The following is a 19,925-nucleotide window of genomic DNA, read 5'->3' on the forward strand; positions in this document are numbered from 1 at the left end:
AGAGAGAGAGAGAGAGAGAGAGAGGTCCAAGGCTATCAGAAGAGATAGTTTATAGGTAGTGAGGGCTAGCTGAGTGAGAGTGATATCGAGAGTCTTGAATTGTAGCATTGCTCCGTAAGTGAAGGCAGAAAGCTGTCAGAGCAAGGGGGTAGTAGTGAGACAAATTGTCGAACCCGTTGAAACTCTCTAAGTAATAGTCGCGGTATTTGAGAGATCTGGGCCCACTTAGCGACCTTAGTGCGAGGCGATGCAATTGAACGTTCGACACGGTTTCCAGTCCGGAATCCCGAAAAGAATTTCGATGTCATTCTTTAACTGATGGTCATGATACAGCGAGCCCGAAAGACTGTGGCGTAAGTCGAGACAGAATCAGCGTCTTCGCTTCAGGTCCCTAAGGCCTTAGCACGGCAATTCGATCTTTGCCTGTTGAATAACTTCGAATTGCACGCCAACCTTATTAAATGCTTCCTTGAGCTTGGGTGCGCATAGGGGGACCCCGCATATGACACTAACGACCTTCAAACTTGGTATGGTTGTCTTGCAATCCTCTACTACATTCCAGAGTGCGAGGATCTCATCAAGCCGGTCGTGGGGCTCGTTCTCGTGTCTGTCGTTGCTGTACAGAAGCAGCGCAAAACTCTTCATTTGCTCAGGGAGTAGCTCTGTTATACGATGTTGCAGAAGCTGGTCCGGAAATTCAAGTAGCGGCAATGCACTAACCCGCAGAAGTGTTTCGCAGATGACCAGCGACTCGAGATGCGCGAATGATCGTAGTGAGCCGAAAAGCGGAGGTGCCGCATTGGACATGAACCTCACTTCCCGCATATCCAAAGTGAGTGTTTCCAGTGTTTTTGTATGTTGTAGCAGTCCAGAATAGAGTTCCCATGGCTCATCTCCCGCGCCGTAATAAGCCCATTCACAGGCAATATGCCGTAGCCCCTCGCATGCCGACCATATGTCAACTACCTCGTCAAAACTGAGAACGCATTCCGTAATCTCTATCCGCTTTAGACTCTTGAAAGATCCCGAGATTGGCGAAAATGAGCCACTCGTCATGACACCAGAGACGCGAAGATCAGCTAGTGAAGGCACCGATGTCATGGCCGAGCAGATGTTGCGGAACCAGTCAAGATCAGCACGGAGGGCATAACCGCCCATATGAATCTGAACGCATAGGGTTTGCAGCTTGCGAAAACCATGATCGGCTACCATCTTAGAGGAAGATGGTGCCAAAGTGCTATAGTGGCTGGGTAGGATGTGGTTCCAAAAGGACACCTGTTCGGCCTCCAAGCTAACAACGGAGAGATGCTGTACATTTGGTGCTTGTTTGATAACATCTGCAAGTAGGGAAAAATACCGCACTACCATTATGACAGTGTCGTAGTACTCGGTGTCGGCGCAGAGGCTGTTGCCTAAATGGTCGGACAGGCGATTTTCCACGTACTGAACATATTCAGCCAGGCGTACTTTCAAACCGACCGCATACCCTGGAATCGATACCGTACGGTAAAAGAGTTTTACATGGTCGAAGCCATGCAAAGTTGCCGACCCAAGGAATGAAGCATATAGAGTCGGTGTAGCTATGCGTCGAAAGCGATGGGACGTGAGACAGATTGAGTGCAAAGCCAGCTGCCTAACGCCGTTCTCAAATTGCCTTGCTCTCTCCCTCTCTTTGTCTTTGAAGGCTGTGGATTGAGGTTCATATGAGCGGATGCTACTGAGATGGCGAATAGTCTCTAGTATCAACTCATCCGGTAACTCGCAAAACGTGATTGCTAAATTAGCCATCGTGCTACCAGGGAAGGAGTGCCAGAGGGAGTGGAGAAGGTGGGACGTGAAGTTCTATTCGTTGATGCTCGTGAGGAATGCGGTGCATGGACCATGGGCCTGACTTTGTTATGACGCTCGGCCCGGATTTTCAGCTAGTCCAGAACAGGGAAGGTGCAATGTGCGAGCCACCGAGTAACCTTGGGAGAAGGATGCCCTGCATCCAAACAGGAATGCCTCACGAAAGGCAAGCAATATTCGAGGACTAGACTGAATTTCCGAGGGTATCTAATTACATGGAGGTGTGTCTGTATGGCCTACACGACCTTCCGTGCCTTGCCTGTCTCCACCTCGTAGATCCAGCCTGTGAACCTGATGCCGGTCTCAACAGCCCTGCTCTGCAGCCACTCCACGTCCTTCTTGACCTCCGCCTCGAGATCAGAGAATGTAAGGAAGTCAATATCTTGCACTTCCTTTAATGCTGCTTCACCCTTATTCCTCTTTACTAGACCCTTTGCAGTCTCGTTATCAAAGATAAGCATACCGCAGCCAGTATGCTTGACTACCAGCACCTCGGTGGTGCCCAGAAGTTGTTGCGAGATGACGATGGAGCGAAAGGCGTCGCGGGCGTTGGCTCCAGCATTGCGTATGACGTGGGCGGCTCCAAGAGGTATACCGAACGCGGCGGCAGGGTCGATGCGGGCGTCCATGCACGTCACTGAATACATAGCAATCAGTGACAGTACACACGCATGGACATGGAGTATTGACACGTACAGACAGCGTAATTTTGGCTAGGTGGAAGCGCTAGGTCGCCCTGTGTGAATGACGCAGCGTACGCCTTGTTACCCTGCTCGAGGTTTTGTTCCCCATTGGTCGACATTCTGATTGATATCTAGGGTACTGAATTGTTAGGTGGTCTTAATACACGCTCGAGTACCCTGCTGGCCCTGTATTTATACGAGTCGTTTACACAGCAGATATCCCATGCTGGGCTAGGGATCATCCATAGCCATAGTGGTGACATTGCGGGGTTTGATTGCGCCATGTCCTCAAAGCGGTCGGCTTGGCGTGATAGACATCCAAATTTGTCTGTGTAGCTTGCGCTAGGTTGCTTGTTGCGTGCGACTTGCGCTGTTGGGGCATGCTGGCAAGATTAGCAAAGACCAACTGGCGTGAGTATACCTAGGTATGACCTTGGGAAGTGGGTCTAGTCTAGTCTGCAATTGGCAAGGTTTGAAGACAAGCTCGAAGCAGCACGCATTCATCTCCCTCCCTCTGCCTTTTGCTATACCTTCTCTATTCCTTGTATTTAGCGAAGGCACATGCTCGGCGCTCAAACAAGAAGTCATGGAAGACGGCAGTCATTATCGTATCCCAGGGCGACTGAAGCGAAGAAGCGACCGATAAAAGATTCCCCCAGGAGCTACAACTGTTACGCTTATTGCCCTCGCCGAAAACTTGAGCGAGGTCACAATTCGGCCTACGAAACTATTCGCAGACTCATGACCCTATGTTTACATTTCAAATGTGAGCCTAGGTTATGAAAGAGCATGTAAAATACAAGCCTAGCCCAATGACAATGCATCTAACGCTCAACCAGCGTCATCTCTTACAAATCCAAATCTGATGAATACCTTTATACGATCTGCCACAAACTAAATGTATGTTTTCTTGTGCATTTGGACCCACCACCTCCACATGAGCAAGTACGCCTGAACTACGTTAGTTCTTCTCCTTCATCTTCGATATCGCTCACGGGCGCCACTCTTTTGATACATGGTTCTCCCCAAACAACCTATCAGTTCCGCCATGTCATTACGCCCCTCTCAGACGCCGGCTACCACGTCGTAGTACCAGATTACCGCGGCGATGGAAAGTCATCGAAGCTTTTGACCGGGTACGAGAAGAGTCAAATGGCCCAAGACCTCCATATCCTGATCTAGACCCCCCTGGAAACAAGGAGAAAACCCACGTCGTCAGCCAAGACATTGGCAGTATGGTCGCATTCGCATTCGCATGGCGCTACTCTGATTATGCCGCTAGCGTCATCTGGGGTGAATGTTCGCTACCGGGAACATCGTGCTATGAGCAAACCTTGGAATCAAAGGCACGCCAGATGTCTTCCATTCCCTGTTCCATCAAGTCCCGGATCTACCCGAAGCATTGATTGCAGGTAAAGAGCGCGAGTACTGCAAACACTTCTTGGGCAAGATTATATACAATAGCGCTGCGATCACACCCGCCGATGTTGGTAATTATGCGCTCGCGTTCCCACAGGCTGGCGCTGTTAGGGCGGGACTCGAGGTCTATCGCGCTTTTGAGAAAAATTAAATGCACAGGAAAATAGAAAGTGGCTTGCTAAGCATGGGAAGGTGAAGGTCCCGTAATTAATGGTGGGCGAAAAATTCACGCTAGCGGAGTCTGCGGAGGGTATGGCGAGCGAGTTTCATGATGGTGCTGAGGTATCGATTGTAGACGAGAGAGGTCATTATTTTGCGGAGAACCTTGAAACACATGTAAAAGAAGTGCTACAGTTCGTTGGCAAGCACACAGCCTAACATCGACTCGATCTTCGCGCAGTTGATAGAGCATAGTATGATGGAGAGCATCGCCACCGTGTTTTTCACTGCTTTTGGCGTGACATGATTGAACAGGACTCTAACAAGTAATTACAGATTGCAAGATCGCTATCCCTGGTACCCTACAAGAATAGCTTTAGGCGCAGTTTACCTGAGAGATAAGTATTGGTTCACGACATATCGTGCGCTTGGCCCGTTCGACTGGAAATTCATCTACATTCAGTAGATTTGATGGGAAATACCCAAGCCGCTTGGATATCTTTCTCTACGTGCTATATATCATTAATGAAGAAGCTGGACAAACGGAGGAGGGCAGGCACTCGTGCTTAGCGCGTTTATGGGATTCGGTGATTGCATGCACAACTCGAAACTGGCTGCAGCTTCAACGATATGTCAATCAATCATTCAGACATTTCATACTTCAAGATAGGGTCCAGTCTCATAGTGGGCTAATTATATACGCGCACATTGTACGGGCAAAATCCGTTTCAAAGACATGACTAGCACTCGACTGATTCCGGATGAGGGCACAAAGTGTTCAGGAAAAGGAAATGGGGGAACGTAGAGACTGAAACGAGAGTGGAACTGGAGTGAGGTTTCCGAAAGGAGTCGTTGAATGGCATGATAAGCGCGAGTGGATTAGGTTTCTCGCACGCCATTTGCATTGATAAGTGCGACAGCTGCATGCTTAGTCAACACTCCACAAGCTGTCCATCGCAGTAGAACTTACACATATAAAGCATAGACTGTTGCTTTCTCATCGTAAATGTTGTTTCAATTCGGCAATGGCGATCGATGTCTCGACACCACACCTGAGTATTGCCATCGTCGGTGGTGGACCTGGAGGCTTGGGGGCTGCTATCGCGCTGTCAAAACTACCACATGTCGATGTCACAGTCTATGAGAAAGCAAGCGAGCTGCGTGAGGTTGGTGCAGGTATAAGTATCGGTACGAACTCTTGGAGGGTCTTGGACCTGCTGGGTGTCGCTGACACGCTAACCAGCGGTCACCCAACATGGACTGTCTTGAACTTGTGAGAATTAATATACTATCTGAGAAAACTCGAAACTAAATCTAGTATTAGGAATGGGCGTTCGGGAACAGAGCTTCATCGTCGCGAGAAGCCACGAGACGATAGCAGGAGACCTCCTACCCGAACGCAGCGAACAAAACTGCAATCAGCTTTGCTCGCTCACATCAACCCAGGTGTCATTCAGCTTTCGAAACAACTGACTCGCATAATGGACCTAGGCAAAGAGGGCGTTGAGTTGCACTTTAAAGACGGTAGCTCAGCCGTTGCGGATCTTGTGGTTGGTGCTGACGGTATTCGTTCAGTGAGTGTCTCTATCTATAGAAGATGGCCACGAAAAAAATTGATTTGACCACAGGTTGTCAGAGATGCAGCATGGCTGGAGTACAAGATCAAGTTCACCGGCACTACGATTTGGCGCACCCTGGTCCCATGGAACGACGTAAAGGAGCTGGATTCACGTTTCGACACTACCGCCTGGTGGCATACACCCACGACACATGTGTACTTCTCACCAGTTGGCGAAGGTCTATGGGAAATTGCAGCCAGAGCGTGGCATGATCCGGCGACCCATAGCGCCAGCAAGGTTAGCTGGGGCGTACCTGTCGATAACGCACATGTCGAATCGCACTTTACGGTAAATCGCACCAATTTCTCATTTGGTGCTGGATTTGCTAATTGCGGGTAGGAGTATCTGCCGCAGATTCGCGAAGCGTTGTCGCGCGTTCCTCCAGGCGGATGGCGTGAGTTCGCTGCATTTGCTGGGCCAGAGCTCGGTACCTTGACAGCATGGGACAACAAGATTGTGCTGATTGGCGACTCATCGCACGCTCTCTCTGGTGCATTCGGGTCAGGCGCAGGGTTCGCGATGGAGGACGGATGGGTTCTTGCGCAAGCACTCGGGTACTTCCAGAACGATTTGGGCAAAGCGTTACCACTATTTAACACAATCAGGCTGCCATACTACAGCCGTATGTACGAGCATCTCGCGTCGGAAGCGGGCCGTCGTACGAAGAGATTGCAGGAACTTGGTGATCCCTCATTTGATGAGCGCGTTGCGAACAAGCTCATTGTAGACGGTGGTACTGATATGTCGTGGATCTACGAGAATGACATCGCAGCTACGTGGGAACAAGGTGTAAAAGCACTCCAAGATTACCTCTAGTAGTTATGATCGGTTATATGATAGACACAGTCATTAGAGACCAGTCAGGACCTTAACGAAAGACATATTCTTAAGAAGGCAGATCAATAATTTGCCATAGCCCCCTTCTTGACGAATATTATGAGAAGCATTACGATTATTGCATATACGCAACAGCTAAGAATAATGTAGTGTATGTCTGGAAGTTTTGCCCAACTTTTGCCCTGAGTCTGTCGTGCTCAAGGTAACTTGACAAGGAATTCTCCGGTAGCTGTTGGCTTCGATAATACCCATAGTATCCCTTCATCCACACACTGATCCCAATGCTCAGACGCCTTCAGAGCCTTGCCGAACCTTCGATGCCCATGCGGCACACCCTTGAATAATCGAATCTCAGTCGGTACATTCGCCTCTGACAGCAACTTTGCATACAGCAGCGCCTCGTCTCGTAACGGGTCTAATCCAGCAATTCCGAACACTGTTGGCGGTAGACTCTTGGCTTCGTCCTCTGTAGCATTGACGATATTGACTTTCGTGTCCTTGAAGTCGGGCGTGCCGACTTTCAACAAGGTCGTAAAGAACTCGATGGTCGATTTGGGCAGTATGGGCGCATTCTCGTTCTCGACGTAGGACGACACTCTTAGTTTTTTGCCTGGTCCCTGGTCATAGGTAAATGGATCGGCAACACACGGGATGATTAAGATCTGGCCAGCGACAGTTGGGAGGCCTTTTAGCACTTCGCTCTTTCCAAGGTGCTGTTCGAGCGTTAGAGAAGCTGCGAGCTGGCCACCGGCGGAAACACCACCAACAAGAACTTTCGAAGGATCGCCGCCGACGGTGTCGATGTTCTTGTGCAGCCAGGCGAGAGCGTCTTGTGAATCGTACCATGCTGTTGGAAACGTGTGCTCGGGCGTATGGCGGTAGTTCACATTCAGCACGAGGACGCCAGTGTTAATAGCCGTCTGCGTACATGTGAAATCCTCGCTACTAAGGGTTCCAAAGATGAAGCCTCCCCCGTGAAAGTAAATATACACCGGTAGCTTCTCAGACTTGCTTATCTTCACAAACCGGTAGGTTCTGGCTTCTATCAACGAGCCATCCCGCGTCGGGATGGAATAGTCAACAGTTTCAATTTGTGCTGCCAACTCGACCATCGCAGCAGCTGATCGAGTTTCTCGTTCGGTATTGACAGCAGATCTGAGGGCGATTGGATCCATGCTGGTGTTGAATGTCAATGAAGGAAGTGTCTTCTCAACCGCAAGCCATTCCTCGGAGGGACCGCCATATTGGGAGAAGTCCAAAGTCATAGTCAAGGTCAAGATCCGTAAATCTCCTATAACCTGTAGAAATACGAGATTCTTCAACAAATATTGAGGGTTATGAGATGACTAGATGAGACGGAAGCGATTAAAGGGTACATGTAGTTATATTGAAATAGCTACGCTTACGAGATTCACTGCCCCACTACTAGTGGCTTCCCCGCAATGTACCGAGGCACTCCGTGGCAGTTGAAAGCCTCCGCACATCGGCATTGAGGCTGACATCATCATTAGCAACAGACTGTGAGCATCATATCTGTTAATCTGTAAAACCCTCTGGGATAAGCTTGGAATGCTCTTTCGCAGCTAGCCCATTAACCCGCTTGGAGATCGCTTCGCCAATCTAAGACCTGCGAGGTGTTTCTAAACCTCACTGGAATCGCACTAATAGCTTCGAAGATGGCCGAAATACCATCAGAACCACCGCTAAAGGCTTTCGAAGGCAAACTCGCTATTGTAACAGGCCATAATATGCTAGTGACGGTATCAGGAACAGTTGCGCTATCTGTTGTGTTGGTACGTGAAGGTTTTATTATCCTATGCCTCGACCCGAATCTTGAGTGGGCGCAAGATACTGTAGAAATGATACTTGCGAAATTTAGTCGCCAGAAAGAGATATCTGTCAAATCTGACGTCACGGTCGCCCCTGACTGCAGGCTCCTGCGATAAGGGCCCAAGGAGTCAGGACAGCAGGCATCATGATCATCTTTTGAAATTGGTGGCGCGCTAGGAATCGCTGTGGATGTCGACATAGTGGCTTGGGCGCAGGGCCTAGATGTCGATGTTAGCGTATGATACAAATGGTGAAGCATTGCATATGGGCTATGTAGAGGAATAGGGCAGAACGAAAGGCAGCCTCGTCGACATTAGTTTAACTGTAAGGCTGGAAGGATGAAGACCGCAATTTCTGTATCTGACAAGCAAAAGTGTATTGGTGAACATCACGAGATCGTGGTGGCGCATCATACGTCGGGGGTAAATCGCGTTTGCCCTAGCGTTTGCCTCCCGTTCCGTAATCTGACCGAGCAATCCTTGGTAATGCGGCCGATGACCTTGACCCTAATTGTGTACGCCAGTGGCATGAGCGAGGAAGAGCGCGAGATTCGAAAGAGTTGAAGTCTACTAGGTACCGAGGGCGATAGCTAGGGATGTTGCTTGCGCAGCCACCCCTTTCTTGCACGCGATTATGCGCAATGGATTACAGGCGCGACCGCTGCAATGGGCATTTAGTTGCCAGAATGTGCACATGTCAACGGATAGATGAGATTTGGCTGGTCCTTCATTTGTCGAAGGCTTTATTCTTCATAATCAGGGCGAGAAGAAGAACGCCGGAGCGTTGATTCTAGACTTCAGGTATCGTGAGTCGTAGGCTTACTAGCGTTAGCTTGCTAACCAATCTATCATGTAGACGGACAAATCGCATCTTTTGTCACCTGTCCTACCAAACGAGATGGTAAATTCGTTTCTAGGAGTAAGTGTGGGGCGGAGAATTCCCCAATGCGGAGAGATGGAGACTATTCGCACCAATAGGAGCGGTTCAGCACTGTCGATCATGAAACCGTAGTCGTTCCGTTCCACCGGGCCTCCTGTTTGTGAAAATCATCGCCGAACCTCAATCTACATCCCCTGGCACTTTTTGTTTCGAAACTGCCATTCGCGGATTATGGAAATTTCTCAGGCCTAGAGGCACAACGCCAACCTGTCTCAAGCCATGAAATTTCCCGCGATAGTATGACAATGCTCCCTATAAGAGTGATCAAGAATCTGCTACCATGAGCTCTTTACTCTGATCTATCCCAGCCAGTCACACATTGCCAGGATGAAGTTTTTCCAAGCTGTCGGTACCTGCGTCCTCGCACTTTCTTCTCTCGTTAGCGCAGCTACCTTCACGAACCCGCTCAGGGCAAAGGATGGCGCTGACCCGCACATCTCCTACAGCGGAGGCTACTACTACCTGATGACCACGACATGGTCTGACTTGAGGATTACGAGGGCGAAAACGCTAGGAGGATTGAAGACGGGTGAGACGAAGACGGTTTGGAAGGATACAACCGCCAGCAGGTGCTGCAATGTGTGGGCTGTAAGTACTTGCTGTACATTGTAAGGAAACTGACCATTTAGCTAACCAACACAATAGCCCGAGTTGCATTTTCTTGACGGCGCCTGGTACATTTACTACTCCGCTGGCCAAAGTGCGAACTTGGACCTTCAGCGTCCACATGTACTGAAGGGTAAGCCTGCAGTCATCGTTCGACACTACACATTCTAATGCATACACAGGTGGCGCCAACCCCTTCGACGCATACACGTACCACGCTCAACTGACCAACACGTGGGGCATCGACGGCAGCATCGTCCGCTTCAGCAAATGGGGCAACCACTTCGTCTGGTCCTGCATCACCAACAATGTTCAGGCACTCTGTATCGCGCCTCTCACTGCACCCGGCAAGATTGGCGCCACGAAAATCCTCTCTCAGCCGACCCAGTCATGGGAGAAGAACGAGAAACCTGTCATGGAGGGCCCGGCAGCCATGTACCATGGTGGCAAGACGTATCTTGCCTACTCGGCTAGCTACTGCTGGACACCCAACTACAGCCTGGGTCTGTTGACGTGGGATAACAACGGTGACCCAGCGTTAGCGAAGAGTTGGTCCAAGTCCGGGCCGCTCTTGACAAGTGGAAATGGAAACTACGGTCCCGGTCACAACGGGTAAGTTCTATCTGCGTTGCTGGTGTGCAGGAAAGTGCTTTGGAGCTAACACTGGAGTAGATTCTTCACGAGCCCGGATGGTAAAGAGATCTGGAATGTGTTCCATGCTACCGCCATTCAAAAGGGAGCTTGCGACGGCAACCGATACACGATGGCGCAGAAGGTCAACTGGAACGCCAACGGTACACCGAACTTTGGCTCGCCACTGAAGTTGGGGACTTCATTGGCCGGGCCGTCTGGGGAGTAAGGTGGTTCTTTGCAACTGTGTTGTGGAAGAGGCACTCGAAATGATGAGTTCTTGTATATACTTCAATAGTACTTATTGCCGCTGACTGTCCCTCGAACGGCCGGTCAGTCGTGGACTAAGCACCCTTCTCTTTTCCACATTGGTATGACCGCCGACCTTGTTCGGGTCACATCTGGAAACTTCAGCCGTGACGATTTCTTTTCTTCTTCCAAACCAGCCTTCGATGAGGCGGAATGACGGGTAGCCCGGTCTTTCCAGTATAGACGTGGGCATTCGTGCAATGTGAAGGACACGGCCGGTAGAGCCATGCCCAAAATGCTAACGCCATGACCGTCTTGACGATGGAGGGCTGACATGTAGAGCATAGGTGATGAGAAGGTGAGATGACGTTCTTTGGGCGCATGGGCCAACTGCAAGGACCCGCGTTTCCGCGCCAACATCAGCTGCACCCCAGATGATCCGCGTTCGCGCATCATCGCCAGCTCCTTCATTCATTCATCCCATCCATCATTGCATTTCGGTGTTCAGCTGGCTGGCACCGCTCATCTCATCTCTATATAGACGTTGCCAATCTCTTTCTCAACAGCGTCTAACTGTCTATCATGTCGGAGAAGGCGCCACTTATCGCTCCCGCCACCCGTGCCAGGGGGGAGACAAGCCATCACGTGCACCGCTGCCCTAAAGTGCGGACTTTCGCGAAATTGCTTGTCATAGCTGCAGGCGCTGGACTCGTGTACTATGGCACTCCTCAAGGTTCGTTGATCATTGTGAGGATCAGTTTCGAGACTAATGTGTGCCTAGTTGGTGACGACACCACCGTAGACAACAAGGCCGACGTGTGCCTAACTCCAGCTTGTGTGCATGCGGCATCGGAGATCCTGTACAATCTATCCCCAGATTACAAGGACCTTGATGCATGCGACAATTTCGAGGAGCTGGTCTGTGGCGGCTGGAGGAACCGTCACGACCTACGCGCTGACCAGGGCGATGCATTTACAGGTACCATCATGTCTGAGAACTCACAGATGTTGCTACGCCATATTCTTGAGGCCCCATACCCCAAGGACTCGCAGGTAGGTATTCCCAGGATAAAACAAAGTCTTCCTAACTCACCAATCCTACCTAGCACTCCTACTTCTCGCCCATGCAGCTCTACACTTCTGCCAAGTCTGCCGACGAGGCCAACTTCGATAAAATGAAAGCCGCGTACGACGCCTGCCTCAACGAAGACAAGATCAAGAGCATTGGAGCGGAGCCGCTTTTGCACGTGTTGGACGAGATCAAGAAGACTTATCCCGTCGCTACCTCGAATGTTCATGCGACAAAAGATGCCATCCTTCTTCTCGCCAAGTACGGAGTCACTGCCCTGGTCACGGTTGGTACCGGTGCAGACGACACTGACCCAGACACTGTTGTTGTATCTGTTGGAGCCCCTGGGAGATTCGGCTTGCCATCCAAAGAACGCTACGAGGATGACAAGCTCGTCGAGAAGTATCGAGTGGTAGCTGTCGAAGTCTTGAGTGCTTTGTACCCCGACCATAATAAGGATGCTTTTGCTGGAATTATCGATCTCGAGAAGAAACTTGCTGCTGCATCTCCTACTGAAGAAGATCGGGAAGATGTCACGGTGAGTTTGACTGCATCAGAGTTTGGCGTCGTTAGCGCTGACCTAGCTTCAGAAATCCTACAACCCAATGCTTATCGACGAAGCTACTGCGATCGCTCCAGAAATTGAGCTGAAGGCACTCATTGCAGACCAAGCCCCTACATATAGCAAGGTTGAACGCGTCATCGTCGGGAGCCCGAAGTACCTAAAGGAGTTATCCATTATACTTGCTGCCACTGATAAGGAGGTACTGCAAAGCTACTTCCTCTGGAAAGCTGTCCAGTCTTTCACATCGTACATTGATACCGACGCTGTGAAACCTTATCGGCGGTTCGTCAACGTACTTGCTGGCAAGGTAAGTGCTTTGCGGTTGCAAGCTGGCTTATCGGTAAACTGATCTAGACAGGATTCCGAATCCGCTCCTGAAAGATGGCGAACATGTGTTGATCATGTCGATGATGGCGTAGGTTGGATCTTGAGCCGTTTCTTTGTTGAGGAAGCATTCTCAGCCGAAGCGAAGGACTTCGGTGATACTATCATTACCGACATCAAGACCGAATTCACCAAGAAGCTCAACAATGCCGAATGGATGGACAAGGATACCACAAAGAAGGCAGTCGAGAAAGTTCACAACATCGTTCAGAAGATTGGATACCCGACCAAAAGCCCCGATATCATGGACCCGTCCAAGCTTGGTGACTACTACAAGTCGGTCAACATTTCATCTGATGCCTTTTTCAACAACGCTCTCGCCATGCGCAGATTCGCTGTTGATGAAGAATGGGTGGCTCTCGGTAAGCCCGTTGATCGTGACGAGTGGGATATGACTGTGCCAACCGTCAACGCATACTACAACCCGCCTGGCAACGAGATTGTCTTCCCGGCTGGTATCATGCAGTTCCCAGTCTTCGATGTAAACGTACCTGCTTACATGTCCTACGGTGCATTTGGGTCTGTCGCTGGACACGAGCTTAGCCACGCCTTCGATTCCACTGGCCGTCACTACGACCAAAACGGCAACCTTACCGATTGGTGGTCCAATGCTACCGTTGACGCATTCAAAGAGAAGACCGAGTGTTTCGTTAGCCAGTACGCAAATTTCACCGTCCCTAGATCTAACGACAAGCCACTCCACGTTAATGGCCGTCTTACTCTCGGAGAGAATATCGCAGACGCAGGTGGTCTTTCAGCTGCCTTCCGAGCGTGGAAGCGCCGTGCTGAGGAGAAGCCAAACAAGGATCTACCGGGTCTCGAGCACTTCTCACAGGAGCAGCTATTCTTTGTTAGCTACTCAAACTGGTGGTGTGGCAAGACAAGGAAGGATACTGCTATCAGTCGTATCTACACTGACCCTCATGCACCGAAGTGGGCTCGCATCTTGGGTACGATGGCGAATAGTAGGGAGTTTAAGGAAAGCTTCCAGTGCAAGGCCAAGGAGCCGACCTGTCAGTTGTGGTAATTGGGTGTTGGCATCGCTTTCTTCTCGCATATAATATCCGTCTAGCCTCGGCAGTCGGTATGTATTGATAAACATTGTCAAAATAATTGCGGCCTCAGCTGTAGCTCGTGCTTATGGGTTCAGGTCCACTCGCCATTCCGTCGGTGTCACTCTCTTCTTGCTCTTCATTTTGTGTCCGCGTTACAAGAGCCTCGTTCTCGTCACTTGTCATCAGCACAAAGTCTCTCGTCCTTGGTTGGAGCTGTAATCTTTTTGCACATACGTATTACTACTGGGCTGTCTCATGATTAATGGCGATGGTGTAATTGTGATGCATTTACACGTTAGCTGATAATAGATCACCTAGAAACAGTGGTTTTATTACATTTGAAAAGGTTTCTCTATTGTAGAGGATGCAACTAGCGCGACTAGCGCAGTGAACATAGCGAGTGAAGGCATACTAGGTGCAAGGGAATAGGAGGACTCGGAAACCATCGTTAATCTTCCAAGGTTGCGCCAGAGGACTGCAATGGGCAAAGGGCAACGTAACGTCATGTAACATTGATGCATTTCCACGCAATTTTCTCCGATGCCCCAATTCCCTATCCTACAGTTGTACTAGATACGCATATTATGTCCGTATTAAACCCCAGGCCTAGGCTTTCAGCTTAATCTTGCACACGCCCATACAATTAGATGCCTAATTACTATCAAAAGCCCTTTCAACTGTGTGGCCCGGATCTCTTCGTCTGTGAACGACTCCAGGAAGCTCTCCTCCACTCATCTCCACCTATCTCCTCAACCATTCCATCTTCCTCGACACCACTCAAAAAGGCTACTTTTCGTTTAGTACCAGGCGGTGGCACCTTGTTCGAGCGATCGCTGCCGGAACCATCCCTCGGGCGAGAGACATGCAGAAATGCTTGTGCGTCTGATGTTTCCTGCCCTTCACGCTTCGCTGATCCCATGAAAACAGGGTCATCGTCATCATCACTACAAAGATCGATAACGTCCACGACATGAGCTTGGAACATCGGAGGCTGGCGTATAGACGTGTTCAAAGCCGGGCGCAGGGCGTTGTGGTCAGTCTGTTCGTTGACAGGTCGGTACTCGCTATCATTGCAGCTACTGATGCTGCTGACCGACCTGATACTGATAACCGATACAGCTCTGCGTCGATCGGAGGGTGTTCTCGTAACTAGACTATTCAATCGTTGGCGCGACGCTTGTCCACTCTTCTCGTGTGTCGTCTCACTGTCTAGAGTATGGATGGACATTGTGCTAGCACCCACTTCACCAGTGGTGATGTAACTATGATTTGGTATGGGGACACTTATTTCACTCGTCAACGGCATAAAGGGCGATGCGGAAGAGGAATCGAATCCATTGTCGCTGCATAGTGTTTCTGACTTTTTCTTGTGGCCTAGATCGGTGGAATCAGAGCCGAGAGCCATGTCGGGGTTGGGGTTGTTGTGTGGAACTGCCCGTGGGGGTTCTACCGACTCGCCGAAAAGGATGGCTGGGAATTCCGGGTTTGTATCCTCCTCTCCTTGCTCTGAATCATCCACCAACATTGCGACTTGACCGGTTTCGCTGCCTGGGAGGTCTGCCCGCTGACTAGCAGTAGTATCTCCCGCGATCTCAGCGAGTGCTACTGGATTGAGCCTAAGCTTTGCAATGAGAGATTTTTTGTTCGTCGTGGGGATGTTGAGCTCCGGGTATATCTCTTCAGAGACACCACCACTGGCCATATCACGAGCGAAGCCATCAGAACTACCACCTGAACCTTGCAGTCCTCTCAAATGCAAATTATGTCCTTCCATCTGTAAGGTATTGCAGGCTGAGCAGAGGCTCTGGACTAGACCTTGATATACTTTCAACTGCAGGGCGCCGATGAAGCCCTCGTTCTCTGCGAGCATGAAATAATAATAGATCAGGTTCCGAATTTTGTTCCCTTGCGTTAGCGGTTCAAGGTTTGTTACACGTATAAAAGGTGCAAATGGTGCGAAGAGCTGCACGTCCTGGAGCCTGTTCAATTTCCACGAAAACACTTTGCTATCTGTTCCGTGGCCATGGATTCGAATCGTGCCGTTCTGCGTGAAGTACACGTATACATTGACTACCGGGGGTCGAACTGCGTCAAGAGGACTGTAGGTTCCCAAATGGAGACGAAAGGGGAAATAGGATGGGTATATGGTCTGGGGTGAGATTGTGATTGGCGTATCTGGAATCTCGTCCAAGAGCTGGGCCCTTCTTCCTAGAGCCCCCATAAGCTGGGCTAAGGTAGTTCCGGGTTTGACCTTGATCGAGCTGCCTAGTGAGCGGACAGTTCCACCCTTGATATTGGCTGGCCTATCATCATCTCCCACGATCGCTTCCGCTTCAGCATCCAAGGCCCTTGCAGAGCTGTCAAGCTGCTCTTTTCGCCACTGCTGATATTCCGCTCGGTTATCTACATACTCAAGCGCTTGAAACAGGCAGATCTCGAGATGCTTCCAATGCAAAGCATGGTCGTCGCCTCCGACAGAGAGGAAGTAGTATGCAACCAGAGCGCATAGCATGCCGCGAGCATTAGTAGCACTGTTATGATGATCGCACTGCAGGAAGCAGAATGGTGGATGAAGGTCTGTGGCTCTACGCAGAAGCGATGACGCAGCGCGCGGGTAGAGTCTCGCTTGGCCGCTACCAAGGTAGATCAGCCAATAAACTGTTTCAGCTAATAAACTACCCTAATATTAAAATAGACTTAATATGTTATTTTTAAACCGCAATATGTCTACTACTAATAATTTAATTTTAAATATAATTGCAGTAATTAATTTATAAAATTTTAAAAAATAGTTGTTAGGAAAATTCAAACTGAAAAGCTGCAAAAAGCTGCGAAAATCCTGCAAAACTAGCAAAACTGGCGAATTTTGGCGAATTTTTAGCTACTTAGGCTACCAGCGCTACTAGGCTGAATAGACAGCTAATTCTATAAATAGAAAATTATAAAAAAATTATATATAATACTATATAATATTTTCTATAAAATAGCCTACTAGGAATTGCCTAATTAGGCCTAGTTATTTAGATATTTAATATATAAATAATATTACTAAAAATAATAAATAAATAGTTTTAAAGCTAAAATAAAATAGCTAAAATGCCAAAACTTTTTATAAAAATATAAAAGTATATTTATAATTTTTAGAAGCTTATAAATAAAGCTATAGTAAGATTTATTATATTATAAAATTATTTTTAGATTTATACACTAGCTGACTAAGCGTTATATAAATATAATAAATTAATAATACTATATAGCTTTACTTTAATTAATTTAAAAGCTTTATTTATATAGTAAAATTATATATTAATTTTTTTTAGGCTGCTTACTAAGCCTATTCTAGCTAGAACTATTATATATATATAGAAATACTATATATATAAGTTTCTAGTATTTTATAACTAGTCTAAATACTAGCTATTAAATTCTAATTAAATTACTAAAAATTAAATATAATTTTCTTTGCTAAGAAAAAAACTTGCTAAGCTTATAGCTAGCTTAAAATACAACGTTTTAAATTTATTTTTAAAAAAAACTAACTAAACCTTATATTTTAGTATATATAAGTTAGTCCTATATTAATAATTATATATTACTTATATAATATAAAAGGTTCTAAATACTTTAAAGTTTTTTTTAAAAATATTAAACTTGCGACATTGGCGACATTAGCAACACTAGCGAACTAGGCGAAAATATTTAAAAAAGTTAGCGTAGAGCGACTTTGGCGAATCTCCTACTTGCGCTACTAGCCTGCTACTAGCTGCTACCTAGGCGAAAATATATAAGTTGAATTTTCCTGACGTAACTTTTATACTGCGCAGCTATAAAAATATTTAGTATTAATTAAATTACTTTAGCGCGCTAATATTAAGGGAAAACACAATTAAATATAAAAAAAGCTTAATAATAAATATATTTTAATTTACAATAAGAATTAAAATTTATATAGTATATATAAAGTTTATTTAAACGCAGGCTTGCACTTATAAAAGCTATAATAAAAAATTTTGCTTTTAAAATATTAAAATAAGAAGTTTCTAATATATAAATTACACAATTTTTAAAAAAATATTATAATACTTTTATTTTTAAATATACTACTAAGATTAATTGCAAATAGTACTTAGCTAATACTAAGTATAGCTATAAATTGTACTTTAATTTTTTTTATTTAAAAATTTAAAAGTATAAAGTTAACGCGCGCTATATTTATAATATAAATAAAAAAAATTTTTTTATTAGTATTATTTTATGCTTTAAATAAGTTTTTTTAAAGCAATTTTAAAAGCAAAAACAAATTATAGCAGCTTTATAAAATAGTAACTAAAAGTAAATAATAATTTTAGTATATATTTATACAAATAAGAGCGTAGTAAATCTAAGTATAGTTTTTAAAAAAAAAAGAAAATTTTATAATATTTAATTACGCAATATAAAAGTAAAAAAATACTAAGTTTTTTTTATAACAAGTTTTTCTAAATAGTCTAATAATAATATTAGTTTAGCCTAGCTTAAATAAGTTTTTAATTAGCGTATAAAAAGCAAGGCGCAAGTAAGTTATAAAATTTTTATTTTTAATAGCTATAACAGCTACTTTACTACTAATTTTATAAACTTTTGCAACGCTAATAAAAAATTTTTAATAGTATTTCTTTTTTATTTAACTTATAGCTTATAACTTTTAAATATAATACTTTTTTTGCTTTTTTTAACTGCCTATTTAATTAAGCTTTTATACTACTTTTATTGCAGCTAAGGCTTTGTCCCTATAAATAAAAGCAACTTTTTTCTATTATTTTAAGCTATTTATAATACTATATTTACTTTTATAAATATATAAAAAGTATTTAAAGCTATAAGCGTTAAGCTACTTAATACTAATATTATACTATAATAATTTAAAATATAACTATAATAAGAAGATTAAAAGTTAATAAATAAAAAAGATAATAATAAAGATACTTAAAACTAGCTTTGCAATTTATTTAAAATTGCTATAAAAAATAAAGCAAAAATTAAAGCTAAATAATTAGGTTTTATACTATATTCTTTTTAAGTGCAAAATAAGCTTTTTTATTATAAAAACAAAAGTTTCCGCAACGCACTTTTAACTAAAAAAAAGTATAAAAGTAAAAGTAAATTTTTAGATTTTTAATAGCGCAAAAAGTTTTATAGCGCTGTAGTATTTTAAAATTTAAAAACTATTTAAAAAGCTTGCGCATATAATATAGTAAAATAATACAAAAATAAAACTAAATAATTTTAAAAAAAAAAAATAAGAAAGCTAAAAGTAGTAGTAATATTATATAAAAAAAAAATTATAAAAAAAGTAAAAATAGTATAGTTACTTACTAAAGAGCGTGCTGCAGAAAACTATATAATAGTAGCTTAAAAATAAGCTATTATACGCGCGCAAAAGCAATAAGAAAAAAAAACTATAACTTTATAAAAATTTTAAAATAAAGCAAATAAATATAAGTAAATAACTTTACGTTTTGCAAATTTAAATGCAGTAAAGCGTTGTTATATTATAGACGTTAAAAGTAGTAGTTTAAATATATTGCAGCATCAGCAAAATTCAACTTATATATTTTCGCCTAGGTAGCAGCTAGTAGCAGGCTAGTAGCGCGAGTAGGAGATTCGCTAAAGTTGCCCTACGCTTACTTTTTTTTATATATTTGCTAGTGTTGCTAGTGTCGCTAGTGTTGCCAGTTTCGCCAAAGTCGCAAGTTTAATATTTTTAAAAAAAACTTTAAAGTATTTAGAACCTTTTATATTATATAAGTAATATATAATTATTAATATAGAACTAACTTATATATACTAAAATATAAGGTTTAGTTAGTTTTTTAAAAAAATAAATTTAAAACGTTATATTTTAAGCTAGCTATAAGCTTAGCGAGTTTTTTTCTTGGCAAAGAAAATTATATTTAAATTTTAGTAATTTAATTAGAATTTAATAGCTAGTATTTAAACTAGTTATAAAATACTAGAAACTTATATATATAGTATTTCTATATATATATAATA

At 45.1% G+C, this 19,925-nt stretch overlaps 10 protein-coding genes across 10 annotated transcripts; 5 read left to right on the forward strand and 5 right to left on the reverse strand.

Annotated features, from left to right (window-relative positions):
- Positions 1 to 399: 399 nt before the first annotated feature.
- On the reverse strand, positions 400 to 1,788 carry K460DRAFT_329100 (uncharacterized protein; the record flags this gene model as incomplete). Its single annotated transcript, XM_040930730.1, has 1 exon — positions 400 to 1,788. The coding sequence occupies one exon, from the start codon at positions 1,786 to 1,788 to the stop codon at positions 400 to 402; it is 1,389 nt and encodes a 462-aa protein (XP_040793826.1).
- Positions 1,789 to 2,026: 238 nt separating this feature from the next.
- On the reverse strand, positions 2,027 to 2,841 carry K460DRAFT_303282 (carbonic anhydrase). Its single transcript, XM_040929933.1, has 2 exons — positions 2,545 to 2,841; positions 2,027 to 2,485 (listed from the first exon to the last, which is right to left on the reverse strand). The coding sequence occupies exons 1-2, from the start codon at positions 2,648 to 2,650 to the stop codon at positions 2,085 to 2,087; spliced, it is 507 nt and encodes a 168-aa protein (XP_040793827.1). The 5' UTR covers positions 2,651 to 2,841; the 3' UTR covers positions 2,027 to 2,084.
- A 439-nt stretch (positions 2,842 to 3,280) lies between these two features.
- K460DRAFT_391576 (uncharacterized protein) lies at positions 3,281 to 3,937 on the forward strand (the record flags this gene model as incomplete). The annotated part of the gene is made up of 3 exons (XM_040935838.1): positions 3,281 to 3,297; positions 3,371 to 3,431; positions 3,497 to 3,937. The coding sequence occupies 3 exons, from the start codon at positions 3,281 to 3,283 to the stop codon at positions 3,935 to 3,937; spliced, it is 519 nt and encodes a 172-aa protein (XP_040793828.1).
- Positions 3,938 to 5,134: 1,197 nt separating this feature from the next.
- K460DRAFT_303284 (FAD/NAD(P)-binding domain-containing protein) lies at positions 5,135 to 6,514 on the forward strand (the record flags this gene model as incomplete). Its single annotated transcript, XM_040929934.1, has 4 exons — positions 5,135 to 5,354; positions 5,388 to 5,683; positions 5,738 to 6,016; positions 6,068 to 6,514. Coding segments are annotated over 4 exons (1,242 nt in total), but the record flags the coding sequence as incomplete, so codon positions are not given.
- A 37-nt stretch (positions 6,515 to 6,551) lies between these two features.
- On the reverse strand, positions 6,552 to 7,936 carry K460DRAFT_362026 (alpha/beta-hydrolase). Its single transcript, XM_040932565.1, has one exon. It carries the CDS (start codon positions 7,828 to 7,830, stop codon positions 6,763 to 6,765), a length of 1,068 nt encoding a protein of 355 aa, XP_040793830.1. The 5' UTR covers positions 7,831 to 7,936; the 3' UTR covers positions 6,552 to 6,762.
- A 305-nt stretch (positions 7,937 to 8,241) lies between these two features.
- K460DRAFT_273449 (uncharacterized protein) lies at positions 8,242 to 8,511 on the forward strand (the record flags this gene model as incomplete). Its single annotated transcript, XM_040927879.1, has 1 exon — positions 8,242 to 8,511. The coding sequence occupies one exon, from the start codon at positions 8,242 to 8,244 to the stop codon at positions 8,509 to 8,511; it is 270 nt and encodes an 89-aa protein (XP_040793831.1).
- Positions 8,512 to 9,661: 1,150 nt separating this feature from the next.
- Positions 9,662 to 10,833, forward strand: K460DRAFT_303291 (glycoside hydrolase family 43 protein; the record flags this gene model as incomplete). Its single annotated transcript, XM_040929935.1, has 4 exons — positions 9,662 to 9,922; positions 9,980 to 10,073; positions 10,123 to 10,552; positions 10,613 to 10,833. 4 exons carry the CDS (start codon positions 9,662 to 9,664, stop codon positions 10,797 to 10,799), a joined length of 972 nt encoding a protein of 323 aa, XP_040793832.1. The 3' UTR covers positions 10,800 to 10,833.
- Positions 10,834 to 11,401: 568 nt separating this feature from the next.
- Positions 11,402 to 13,864, forward strand: K460DRAFT_273052 (zincin; the record flags this gene model as incomplete). Its single annotated transcript, XM_040927848.1, has 5 exons — positions 11,402 to 11,552; positions 11,601 to 11,872; positions 11,926 to 12,426; positions 12,479 to 12,760; positions 12,812 to 13,864. The coding sequence occupies 5 exons, from the start codon at positions 11,402 to 11,404 to the stop codon at positions 13,862 to 13,864; spliced, it is 2,259 nt and encodes a 752-aa protein (XP_040793833.1).
- A 123-nt stretch (positions 13,865 to 13,987) lies between these two features.
- Positions 13,988 to 14,560, reverse strand: K460DRAFT_362028 (uncharacterized protein). Its single transcript, XM_040932566.1, has one exon. It carries the CDS (start codon positions 14,396 to 14,398, stop codon positions 14,225 to 14,227), a length of 174 nt encoding a protein of 57 aa, XP_040793834.1. The 5' UTR covers positions 14,399 to 14,560; the 3' UTR covers positions 13,988 to 14,224.
- K460DRAFT_30626 (uncharacterized protein) lies at positions 14,216 to 16,461 on the reverse strand. Its single transcript, XM_040930029.1, has one exon. The coding sequence runs from the start codon at positions 16,402 to 16,404 to the stop codon at positions 14,566 to 14,568; it is 1,839 nt and encodes a 612-aa protein (XP_040793835.1). The 5' UTR covers positions 16,405 to 16,461; the 3' UTR covers positions 14,216 to 14,565.
- Positions 16,462 to 19,925: the final 3,464 nt, after the last annotated feature.

The sequence above is a fragment of the Cucurbitaria berberidis genome, assembly GCF_010015615.1.
Source record: "Cucurbitaria berberidis CBS 394.84 unplaced genomic scaffold K460scaffold_1, whole genome shotgun sequence".
NCBI classification, from domain to species: domain Eukaryota; kingdom Fungi; phylum Ascomycota; class Dothideomycetes; order Pleosporales; family Cucurbitariaceae; genus Cucurbitaria; species Cucurbitaria berberidis.

Bases quoted from the DNA above. Each gene is read 5' to 3' on its own strand.
- K460DRAFT_30626 (XM_040930029.1), bottom strand. From the start codon at position 16,404: ATGCTATGCGCTCTGGTTGCATACTACTTCCTCTCTGTCGGAGGCGAC.
- K460DRAFT_362026 (XM_040932565.1), bottom strand. From the start codon at position 7,830: ATGACTTTGGACTTCTCCCAATATGGCGGTCCCTCCGAGGAATGGCTT.
- K460DRAFT_362028 (XM_040932566.1), bottom strand. From the start codon at position 14,398: ATGACGTTACGTTGCCCTTTGCCCATTGCAGTCCTCTGGCGCAACCTT.
- K460DRAFT_303282 (XM_040929933.1), bottom strand. From the start codon at position 2,650: ATGTCGACCAATGGGGAACAAAACCTCGAGCAGGGTAACAAGGCGTAC. The intron at 2,486-2,544 runs GTACGTGTCAAT...CTATGTATTCAG, and splicing joins TAGCCAAAATTACGCTGTCT to TGACGTGCATGGACGCCCGC.